General features: G+C 53.4%; 2 protein-coding genes across 3 annotated transcripts in view; both read left to right on the top strand.

Annotated features, from left to right (window-relative positions):
* Positions 1–2,010, top strand: part of TXNRD2 (thioredoxin reductase 2) — a 45,208-nt gene extending 43,198 nt beyond the window's left edge. For both annotated transcript variants that reach the window (XM_006768828.2, XM_015567295.1), the window contains exons 17-18: positions 576–783; positions 1,725–2,010. In XM_006768828.2, coding sequence (XP_006768891.1) covers positions 576–699 — 124 coding nt within the window. In that variant the 3' untranslated portion in view covers positions 700–783; positions 1,725–2,010. The remainder of the gene's footprint in view (positions 1–575; positions 784–1,724) is intronic.
* An 8,965-nt stretch (positions 2,011–10,975) lies between these two features.
* The window catches only part of LOC102765616 (chromosome unknown open reading frame, human C22orf29), a 6,303-nt gene continuing 5,431 nt past the window's right edge, over positions 10,976–11,847 (top strand). The window contains 1 exon segment of the mRNA XM_006768952.2: positions 10,976–11,011. Within this exon segment, the coding sequence (XP_006769015.1) occupies positions 10,976–11,011 (36 nt within the window).

Here is an 11,847-nt window from a genome sequence, read left to right on the forward strand (position 1 = left end):
GGGCTCAGGCGACTGAGGAGGTGGGCCCGCAGCAGGACCTGCCGGAGCCACAGCCCAAGTAGAGCTGTGTCTGGTGGGCTGGGAGCGGCAGGGGGCCGGGCTGGAGCAAGTCGGGGAGGCTCAGGTGGGGGCGGGCGTGAGGCAGGGCCGCTTGGCCACTGCAGGCATTTTCTTGGAGGGAGATGGGATGGGTCCAACAGGTGCTGGCAGGTGTTTCTGGCTGCTGGCTGGACAGGACCTGCCGGAGCCACAGCCCAAGTAGAGCTGTGTCTGGTGGGCTGGGAGCGGCAGGGGGCCGGGCTGGAGCAAGTCGGGGAGGCTCAGGTGGGGGCGGGCGTGAGGCAGGGCCGCTTGGCCACTGCAGGCATTTTCTTGGAGGGAGATGGGATGGGTCCAACAGGTGCTGGCAGGTGTTTCTGGCTGCTGGCTGGAGGAGAGAGGGTGAGGGCCAGGGTTGGGAGGGGGTGAGAAGACCAAGGCTTCTGAGGTGCCCTCCTGTGTGCCGCCTTCCCGGGGACAGGGTAACATGAACATGTCTCCCTGCCCGGCCTCACTGCCCCTCCCCCTGCGTGTAGGTGTGGGGCCTCCTACGCGCAGGTGATGCGGACCGTGGGCATCCACCCTACCTGTGCCGAGGAGGTGACCAAACTGCGGATCTCCAAGCGCTCAGGCTTGGACCCCACCGTGACTGGCTGCTGAGGTTAAGCCGCCATCCCTGCCAAGCCCAGGGCACACGGCACACCTGCTGCCCCACAGCCAGGCCCTTCGGGGCTTTGGATCCAGGTACGTGTGGGGCGGGCTCCAAGTAAGGGTAGAGCCGTGACGGAAGGGGGAAGGGTGCGTGGCAGGCTGTACCTGCTGGGTCACCTCACAGGGGAGCTCTGGGCCCAGGCCATAGTAGGCAAAGAAACAAGGATGGGAAAGGAGGCCACTGAGGGCCCCACCTCCCCAGGGTGCCCCAGACCCTGGCCTGGCTGCCGCTGCTCCCTCAGGCAGGAAGTGCCCTGAGGCTGGGTTCGCACCCATCTCAGGTGGCCGGTGCCAGGTGGGACCCTGGGTGTGGGAAGTGCCCCCAGGCTGAGCTCAGTGGGCCTCTGGGTGGGAGGAGCGGGCCTCCCTCTCCTGTCCTGCTCCGTGCAGAGCAGCACCCGCTCGTTTCTCTCTCGCCCAGAAGGTGGAGATGCTGCCTTGCGCACAGCTGCTGCCGCACAGCTGCTTCTGCTAGAGCTTCGCAAAGCCAGGCGGGGCGGCAGCGGCCGGAAGCCTCTGGCTGCCGTTGCTGCCTCCAACCCTCTTCTGAGGAGGAAGACATTAGCGAGACCCTCCCTGACCCCTGCTTAAGGGCTGCCTGTGGTCAGAGCCTTTCATCTCTCAGTCCCAACATCCTCCAGCCTCAGCCTGAGGGGCTGTGCAGTGGCCCAGGGTCCCATGGGCAGTGGCTCAGGGCCTCTCCAGGGCACCTGCTCCAGCAGGGTGCCCCGGTCAGGGCTGCCTTCGATACAGACGAACACAGGGAACCTGAGGAAACTCTTACCTGAGTGTCACACCTGAAAGATGATAAAAATTTTATCGTCGCAGAGTATTTTTCACAGAACAGAGCTCCCTGTGACTCATCCCAGGGTAGATGTGCCCTGAGAGGGTCCCTGTGTGTGGGCACGAGAGTGGTGGCCATGGGTATGCGGGGATGGTGTGGCCATCTCATGCTGACCCCCCATCTTTGGCAGGACACTGAAGGCCCAGCCCAGGCGACCGTCTGCCCTGCCTGGAGAGCCCTGGAGGTGTCTGGCGTGGGCGGCGTGTCTGGATGGACTGCCCGTGTGCCCTGCAGGGATGGCTCCCGTGGGACGTCAGCCCCCACACCTGCCCTGTTGCCCCTCCTGCTCGGGCCGGCCCTGCCAGGCCCCCGATGCCAGATGATGACGACCTGCGCAGAAACCCACCCCGTGGGCTGCCCATGTCTGAGCCCCCCTGGTATTTCCGGAGTGCAAATAAAGAGGGTGTTTTCCTGAAGTGTGCCCTGCCTCTGGTGCCCCGATGTGCCCCCGCCAGCCTGTCACCCCCTCCCCCCATCACCTCCCTTTATCATTTGGGAACTGCTTCCAGATTGTTCTGCGATAGGAGCTGGGTAGCATCCCTGCGATCCCAGCATCAGTGCCTCGGATGACCCCGGCCCTTCCTCCCAGCATAGACCTCGGGGAACCCCTCCCGGGACCCTCTGTGCTCACAGGTACTCTGAGCTCCCGGTAGGTGAGCATCCTGCCAGCAGTGTGACCCAGCGACAGGAGTGGGCAGGGGTTGGAGGCTTTCTGTCCCCTGAATGTCAGGCACCTCGTTAGTTTTCATGGTGGCCTCCAAGTCAGCTTGTGCGCTGTGCTCCGGCTAATCCTGCACAGTGAGGCCTGATGGTGCCTGTCAGTCACCGCGGAGAGAGAGGCCGACAGCGCCGGGCAGGGCCTGGCATTGTGCTGGGCTTTAGGGGCGGTTAATCTCATGTCTTTCTTAAGAAAACATCACTTAGTCTGCCGGCCCGGGAGCCTTGGATGGGACCCTGCTTGTCAGCAAACAAAGGAATGTCTTTGCACCTAATGGGCCTACGGGAGCCTCGGCTCTGTGTGCAGCGTGTGCAGGAGCTCTCAGACGCCCAATTAAGATGCCAAGTGCTGGGCTGGGCCGGGCCCTCCCGACAAGTGCAGTGCGAGATCAGCCGTGTCCCATTTAACGCACGGCTGGCGGCACGCCCCGTGCTGGATCCTGCGAGGGCCGCCTCTCCACGAGGAGGAGGTGTGCCCCTGTCATGGAGGCAAAGGCGAGGTCTGCAGAGGTCAGCTGACACGGCTGCCAGGGCAGCAGGAGGGGCCCTTCTAGGATAGGGCTTCAGATTCCTTGAGCCGGATCGGTCTCTGCCTCGGGGCAAATGAGGGACCTGAAATGGCCTTGTTGCTTTTTGTGATGATGGAAATGATGCTGCCTGAGTGGGAGCCCTCGTGCACATGGGGCACCTCTCTGGGATGAGGGTCAGGAGGCCCGTCACTGGCTGCCAGGGTGCTCCCACGTGCCCAGCCCCCAGTGTTTTCTCTGCACGCCTCTTTCCACAGTACTAACCTTGCTCCGGTGCACCTGCCGTGTCTAATGCCCACTCCGTGCTGTGTCTGGCCTGTGCCGTCACCTAGAGTGGTCGGCAAACTCATCAATCAACAGAGCCAAATATCTATAGTACAACGACTGAAATTTCTTTTGAGAGCCAATTTTTTTAAACAAACTATATAGGTAGGTACATTGTTATTAACTTAACTAGGGTACTCCTAAAGCTTAGGAAGAGCCACACTGAAGAGGCCAAAGAGCTGCATGTGGCTCGCGAGCCGCAGTTTGCCGACCACAGACCTAGGATTGAGCAATGCACCCATGGTGCTGGGCACCGCCAGCCTCACTGTCCAGTCCTGTGGGGCTTGGGACAGCTCGTGGGGGTGCTGCCCATGTGGCCCTGAAGCTCCGTAGGCCCGCTGGCTCCCCTGCGTTGGGGTCACGTCCTTTTGGTAAATGGTGGGCAGGGGCCTGGCCCAGCTGAAAGCCTACCACAAAGGGCCTGGCCTCAGCGACCGCCATCGCCGGAGCCACCTTTGAGCCACGTGCTGTGTCAGTATGCAGTTGCTGCCATGGTGCCCAGGTACCTGTACTCCCACATGTACACACTGCTCTGTGGGACTTGCGGACCAGATTCTGGGGTCCCAGCTGGGCAGGGTGTTCTGACAGCTGCTTCCCTGAGCCAGGCTCACTGCACGTGGGTCTCAATAAGAGCACTGAGCAGTGTCATCTGTCTTGCATGCCGCTTGGCTCCAGGCTCACAGCATGGCCTGAGGCCCCTCTCTAGGCCCACCCCTACCCTGTCCCCTCCTCCTAGGGATGAGGGAGGGGCCAGAGCGCCACAGGCCAGGTGCTCTCCACCTGGCCTGAGGGCCGCCTTCCCGCCGCCTTTGCATGTTTTTATGGTGCAATGAAAATATGATTTTAATTCCTCAGATTGTTTGGTGTAACCTACAATTACCCTGGGTGATTCCTGCACACTTCTGCTTATGGCTCAGATTGCACAACCACACGGGAGGGAGAGGGGCTGCGCTCAGGGGCCAAACCACCCCTCCCGGCCTCACCCTTAGCTCGGAAGCTGGGTAAGGCACTTCCAGCGGCCCACCGCTCCTCTTCCTTTTCTAGCCGCTGAGGTGCTGTCCTCTACTCCCATGGCCCCTCGGGAGGCAGGTATACAGAAGAGGGTGACCAGCAGTGTTTGAGGGCTGGATGGAAACTGAAATAGGCAAGGCAAGGGAGGGGTGGGCCTTGCCGGAGGAGGGCACTGACTGCAGGGGTGCAGAAGGGGACATCAGCTCAGGGGAGGTGGCCACAATGCTTGGCTGCAGTCCCCTCCAAACCACAGGCTACTGGTGTCTTCCCAGCATCTCACAGCCCGGCCAAGGCCCCCAGCTTTTCTCGGCAGTAGCGGGGAACACCCACCCCCGTGCGTGCTTCAGCCATGCTTTAATATGGCGGGGAGGGGGGCGGGGCGGGGAGGCCTGGCTGAGGTTGTGCCCACCTTGCTGAGCCAAGGGCCCTTGCAGGCAGAGTTGCCCCATGAGAAACAGGTCCGCATCAGGCGGTGCCTGTGGTTCAGGATGTCTGTGCCTGCAGCTTCAGGTTCGAGCTAGCCCCCGAGGACCCTGGGGTGGCTTGTCCCATAGCGTCTCAGCTACAGGCCTCATGTCACCTAGCCCAAGCAGCAGCTTGGAGCCCCAGCCTCCTCCACAGCCTGACGCAGGCCTGAGCCCCTCACCTACCACTCTCCACTGGGTGCAGAGCTGCTGCAGTGAGAGTGACCCAGGACCCTGCAAGAGGCTGACCCTGAGTCGGTCAGGGCCTGTGCCGTCTTGAGAGACCCATGGCTTCCAGGCCACATCACTGAGCCCCCTGGACTCTGTTCAGGCTCCAGATGCTCGGGCCACTCCAGTGATGGGGCTCCTTGCATGGCCTCAGTGCCCTGTACTCACATCACTCACTGGAAGTGCACACATTGGTGTCTGCCTCTTGTAAGTACATCAGGTCCAGGCCAGGGCACTCAGGGGTGGCCACCAGGAGCCACTCCTGCCTCCCCGAGTTGTTCACAACCGACTGGGAGCCACTTCCCCTCCATTCCCATCCCAGGGGTCCCCACTAGGCAGGCAGGGCTGAGTGACTTTAGGAGTGATGCCCCAGGGAGGGGACAGGGTGAACGGGGGTTAAGGCCTATCTTACAGATGCTGCTTCCTGTTCCACATGCACTTGATCACGGGATGGCCAGGGCCCAACCTTCAGACCTGGAAGTAACGTCTGCAGGAGGACAGTCCAGGGCACTTCCCGGCAGAACTGCTCTGAGCAGGCCTGACCTGCTGCCTGCTCTGCCCTGTGCCCGCTCCTCCCCCATCTGCCACCCCAGCTTCCAGTAGTCTCTTGGATTTCTTGTACCGCCACTGTGGACCCCAGGAGCCCTGCACATGCTGGTCCTTGGCCAAGCACCTGTGCCTGCAAGGCCAGTAAAGAGGCCACTGAGTGGGCCCCATGGGGCCCAGCCAAGCATCTTGGAGCTGAGCTCACCTAATCCCAGCCCCAGCACGCTATGGTGCTCGGGTTTCCCTAATCCCGAAACCCAAACCAGGGCCTGCAGCCTTCCCAGGGCGGTCCGAGTGGGCAGCAGCAAGACCCCCTCCCATGTGCCTGTTCTGTTTAGAGCTGACCCCCACCAGGACAGGACAGGGAGTTGGGCACCCACAGGGTGGAGATCCAACCTGATGAGCCCCAGTGAGCTCAGGAAACAGCTGAGCCCTCGGCTCCCGGCTGGTCCAGGCAGGAAATCCAAGGCCGGTGGGGACAGCAGAAATGACGGGCAAGGCAGGCCCACCTCAAGCCTGCGAGGTCCTGGCCTCTAGGGTTTCATGGGACAGTGATCTGGCCATGAAATTAAGTTTTTTTCCCCTAATAAAACTGGGATCTTTTTGGCTTATAACCGATGATCAAATAACACCCAAGGCTTGGGAATAAAGTGGAACCATAACCAAGAGACCATGTGACCTTGTTATGTACCAGCTGGGGGTCAGGAGCCAGCTGGGCCCAGCTCCCTGCTCTGATCATTGACCACTGACCACTGACCCAGCCAAGGCTCCCAGGGGACTGGGCACGAGGCACATGTATGTGGACACCCCAGCATGGGGCACCCCACAGGCTCCCTTTTTATAATTCCATTCGAGAGACACGCAGGCATGTTATGTGAGAACAGTTAATGGCACCTAGTGGTCTTAAGCATCTTTGAAGAATTTTCATACCCACAATTTCCCCAGAGCAGATGCAATTAGCTCCTGAACTGCCAGGGTCGAGATAGGAGACAGAATGTAAGATCAAAGCAACATATGAATGTGGTGTATATTTTTGTTTTGTTTTGGGTGTTTTTTTTTGGGTGGGGGGAGACTCCCACTTGATAAGTGAGAAACCGATGCCCAGACTCCCCAGAAGTCCCCGTGGGGCCCAGTGTGCAGCCACACCGCCTCCTTGCCCACCAAGGCCTCAGTGCCTGGCCTCTGCCTGTGGGAGCGGGTGATGGGAGACAAGACCTCCAAAGGGCTTTAGTCACTCCTTGTTCAGCCCATGGTGGCTGGAATTGGGCGGGTGATTATAATAATAAAGTCCTGACAATGAGCAGAGGTTGGGTTTCCATGGCTGGGGGAGTGTGTGATTTTTCAAAGTCTTTGGGAGAAGGTGTCTAAATGGAGTATGTGGTGCACATCAGCCCACTCCTTGCAAGTCAGAGTCCCATCCAGCACCTTACGTCTCTCAAAAGGTGTGTTACCCATCAGCTCCCTGGGAGGCAGAGGTCAGTTAACACGGCTGCCAGGGCAGCAGGAGGGGCCCTTCTAGGATAGGGCTTCAGATTCCTTGAGCCGGATCGGTCTCTGCCTCGGGGCAAATGAGGAACCTGAAATGGCCTTGTTGCTTTCTGTGATGATGGAAATGATGCTGCCTGAGTGGGAGCCCTCGTGCACACGGGCACCGCTCTGGGGTGAGGGTCAGGATTGCCCGTCACTGAGCACATCAGGCGGGAGGCTGCACCAGGAGGCCCAGGCATAGCGTGAATGAGTATTGCCTTCGCCAGCTCAGACAAGCTCTGACCCCCACCCACCCACCAAGGGCTGCTGTGAGGACCTGCTGCCTGAAGAACTTCCTCTAGCAGTTCTTACAGTGAGAGCCCTTTGATGAGGAATCACCACAGCTGTCATTTATCTGAAAATGTCTTCATTTCTCTCTCATTTAAAAATATTTTTACTGTACATAGATTTCTTAGTTGGCTTTTCTTTAAAAACAAAAATTTGTATTGATTTCAAAGAGGAAAGGAGAGGGAGAGAGAGAGAGAAACATCCATGATGAGAGAGAATCATTGATTGAAACCATTGATTGGATGCCCCACACTGGGGATGGAGCCTGCAACCCCAGCATGTGCCCTGACCCGGAATCACTGTGACCTCCTGCTTCATAGTTGATGCTCAACCACTGAGCAATGTTAGCTAAGCACTTTTCTTTTCTGCACCTAAATTTTGTTTCATTGCTTCTGATCTATTTTTTTTTCTAATGTGAAGTCAGACATATGCAATGTGTCCTTATTTTTCTGACTGCTTTCAAGGTTTTCTCTTTATCTTTGGTTTTCAAGAGTTTGACTGTGACATGCGTAGGTGTGTTTTCTTCATGTTTAATACTGCTTGGGATTTGCTGAGATTCTTGGATCTGTTAAGTTGATCCCAAATTCAAGAACTTTTAGGTCATTATTTCTTCAAATATTTTTTATTCTGCCCCATTCTCTCTCTTTTCTTCGTAGGCACCATTATATTAGACTTTCTAATATCGTTTCTCAGGTTCACGTTACCTGTAGCTTTACTCTCATATGCTTTTGATTGGATAATTCTTTTTAAATGTGTCTTCGACTTAATAGACTCTTTCTTCTGCCATCTCCAATTTGCTCTTAAGATCAGTTAAAGTCCACCCAGTTACCTTTACATTTGTTGTTGTATTTTTTGGCTCTAGAATTTTCATTTGGTTGTCTTTTACAGTTTCCATTTCTCTGCTTAAATTCCCTCTGTTTATTCATTATGATCACTTTTTCCTTTGAGTACTTAAACATATTTATAGCTGTTACAGAGCCTACAAGCATTAAAAAGATAATACAGTGGGGCCTTGACTTACGAGTTTAATTCGTTCCGTGACGGAGCTCATAACTCAAATTACTCGTATGTCAAATCACTGTGACGTTCGCTGCGCCAACTAGCGGTGGGGTATCTGAAGCTGGCTCGTAACCCGAATTTTTTTGAGCTTGCAACTCAAAGCAAAAAATCGGCTGAGAGACGGCTCGTATCTCAAAAAAACTCATTAGTCCGGACACTCGTAAGTAAAGCAATATTATGAACAAATTTAATTCAATGCATTTGGCAGATTCCTTTACTTTTACAAGAAGAAGTAGAAAATACGAACAGCTTTACATCTCTTAAAGGAATTAAGTTCTTTATTAAAAAGAAGACTCCCATAAAGAAGACGCCAAGCCTCGTTGTTTTCACTGATGAATTTTAGCAAACACTTAAGGAATAAATAATGTCACCCCTACACCAGTTATTTCAGACAGTAGAGGAGAAAAAACACTTCCAAGTCAGTTTATCAGGCCAGTATTATCTTGATATCAAAACAAGACAAAGATGTTAACAGGAAAAGAAAATAACAAACCAATATCCCTTAAGTAGGTAGACCAAGGTCCTTAACAAAATGTGAGTGCTCGAACCTAGCCATACATGCAAAGAATTCATTCTGGCCAAGTGGGGTTTATCCCAGGAATGCAAGTGGTTTTACGTTCAACATTCAATCCTTATAATTTGTCACATTAACAGAATGAACAAAAATATTGTGATCATGGCAGAGATGGAGTAAAAGCATTTGACCAAATTCAACACCCATTTATAAAAAAACAAAACTGTGCAAACTAGGACTCAAAGGAAACTCCCTTAACGGAATAAAACGCAGCTATGAAAACCATTGACAGCTAACACCAAACTTCATACTGAAAGATCAAACACTCCCCTTCTAACATTTGGAATAGGTCAAAGATGCCTACTCCTACCACTTTTTTGAAAGTTTTGGCCACTGCAAGAAGCCAAAAAAAAGAGACATACTAGTTATGTGTGTGTGTATATATATTTATAATAATAAAAGCATAATATGCTAATTAGACCGGACGTCCTTCTGGACAAAGCTAGGGCTGTGAGGGAAGCCCGGGTCCCAGGTGCCTGCCGGCAGCCTGGGTCCTAGATGCAGGAAGGAAGCCCGGGTGCCAGAAGGAAGCTGGTGCCGGCAGCCGAGGGAAGGAAGGCCTACTCTTGCACAAATTCTGTGCATTTGGCCTCTAGTATATTCATATATACGTATGTATACATATTCTATATAGATATACAAATGTTATATATATAAAAGGAAGGACAATTGTCTTTATTTGTAGATGGTTGTGTATATAGAAAAGCTTAAGGAATCTATAAAACAACTACTAGAAATATTAAGTGAACTTAGCAAGAGCATAAGATAAAATGTCAATTCTATTTTTATATACTAGCAAAGAACTGGAAAGTAAAAATATTTTAAATACCATTTACAATAGTATCTAAACCCTTACAATGATAAATTTAACAAAGTCAATTTAAAAAAAATCTTAATTAAAAAAAAGCAGAAGAAAACAAATGATTGTGAGGGTGTGGAGAAATTAGAAACTGCATTGCTGGTGGGATGTAGCTGCTGTGGAAAGTTTGGTAGTTCCTCAAAAAGTTAAATGTAGGGTTACCATATGATTCAGCAATGCCACTTCTATGTATATACCTAAAAAAAAGTGAAAGCAGGTACTCAGATATTTGTACATCCATGTTCATAACATCATTAGTCACAGTAGCCAAAAGATGGAAGCAACCCAAATGTCCATTAACAGATAAGTGGATAAACAAAATGTATCTATATATATAAAAGCCCAAGCGACCAATTGGTCAACTAGTCACTATGACACACACTGATCACCAGGGGGCAGACACTCAATGCAAGAGCTGCCCCCTGGTAGTCAGCGCACTCCCATAGCCAACCTCCTACGGCTGGCCAACCTCCCATGGTCCCTACCCCAGCCGGCCGCCCACTCCCCCATCAGCCCCGATCTGAAGCCAGGCCGAGGGACCTCACCTGTGCATGAATTCGTGCACCGAGCCTCTTGTGTACACATAATGGAATATTATTCAGCCTTAAAAAGACACAAAATTCTGATAGATGCTACAACATGGATGAACCTTTAAAACTATTCTAGCCCTGGCCAGAGTGGTTCAGTTGGTTGAAGCATCATCCCATACACTGAAAGATCGTGGGTTCAATTCCCCATCACAGCACATACCTAGGTTGCAGGTTCAATCCCTGTTTGGGGAGTGTACCAGTATGTGCACACAGATCTCTCTCTCTCAAGTCAATAAACAAATTCTCTCGGGTGAGGATTAAAAGCAACACTATTCTAAGTGAAATAGTAATGTGTGATTCTACTTATTCAAGGTACCTAGAATAGGCAAGTTAATATAGACAAGTAGAATAGAGGTTACTAGGGGCTGCGGAAAGAGGTGATGTTGAGGAGTTAGGTGTTTAATGGGGGCAGAGTTTCTGTTTGGGGTGATGAAGTTCTAGAGCTGGATAGTGGTGAAGGGCTGCACAACAATGTGAATGTAATTAGTGCCACTGAACCTACAAATGGTTACAATGTTAAATACCATGTGTTATATATTTTACCACAATTAAAAAATATATATGTATGTATATATGGCCTAAGTGAAGAAAAACGCAATTTGGACCTAAACAGTTGTTTTCTGATGGCCTGGCCCGGCTGAATTAAGTCTTTTACACAAGCCTGCGGATGGGCCGAGTTGGCCTTAGCTGTCTGGTGCCGGAGGTAAGCCACATTGTCGGAACCTCCCCCTCTCCTTGGAGGCAGGAAGTTTAAATTATCAGGTCAATTAGGAAAGATACAACCGAAAAATACAAGTTTCATTCACGCTTCAAGGAGGCGTTTCCTGGCCGGGTGCCACTTTTATTATTTTTGGCGGAGGCTGCTGAAAGCCTCACAGACCGGGTGAAGGTACAATGTGATCTTTGATTTGCGTTTCAAAGATCAAAGAGAGTGAATTTGGGTGTCGATGCAGATAACGTTTCAGAGATCCTTTCATGAAAGGAGTCACCAGACCAGGGCAGAAAGGGAGCTGATGTGTTGCGTGTGTTCGCCTTGAGAAAAATCATTTTCCAGTGCATTCGGCGGCCCGTGGCCCCAGGAACCCCTGGCCTGCATCCAGGTCCTTGGCCCACGGGACCTTAGGTCCTTGAGCTGGGGGCGAGTACCTTCTCCCACCTCTGGTCTAGGCACCGTGATGGGGTGGGGGCGAGGCATGGGCTGCGCCCGCGAGGAGCCCCCAGGCCCGTCCTCCACCGGCTTTTCCCATGTCCCTGGGTGCTGACGGGCACGCCACTCCGGGGCTGCCTTGGCAGCCTGCCCTCATTGTCCTCTGTGGGGCCGGCCTCGGCTGGGGAAGAGCAGCCTAAACCCACCAACCCTGAGAAACCCACAGGCCCCGCCTGCCAGCCCGCAGGTGGAGGGTCCTTGGGGCCGAGCTGCCCGCCCTCTCGCTCTGCGGCCGGAGGTTTGCAGGACCAGGCCCTTTAAACACGGGGCACTGGATGGCGAGAGGGGCCTTGCGGAGGAGCGCTGCGGCCCCTCTTCGCCCAAACCCGCCC

Source organism: Myotis davidii, unplaced genomic scaffold (assembly GCF_000327345.1).
Source record: "Myotis davidii unplaced genomic scaffold, ASM32734v1 scaffold223, whole genome shotgun sequence".
Taxonomy (NCBI): domain Eukaryota; kingdom Metazoa; phylum Chordata; class Mammalia; order Chiroptera; family Vespertilionidae; genus Myotis; species Myotis davidii.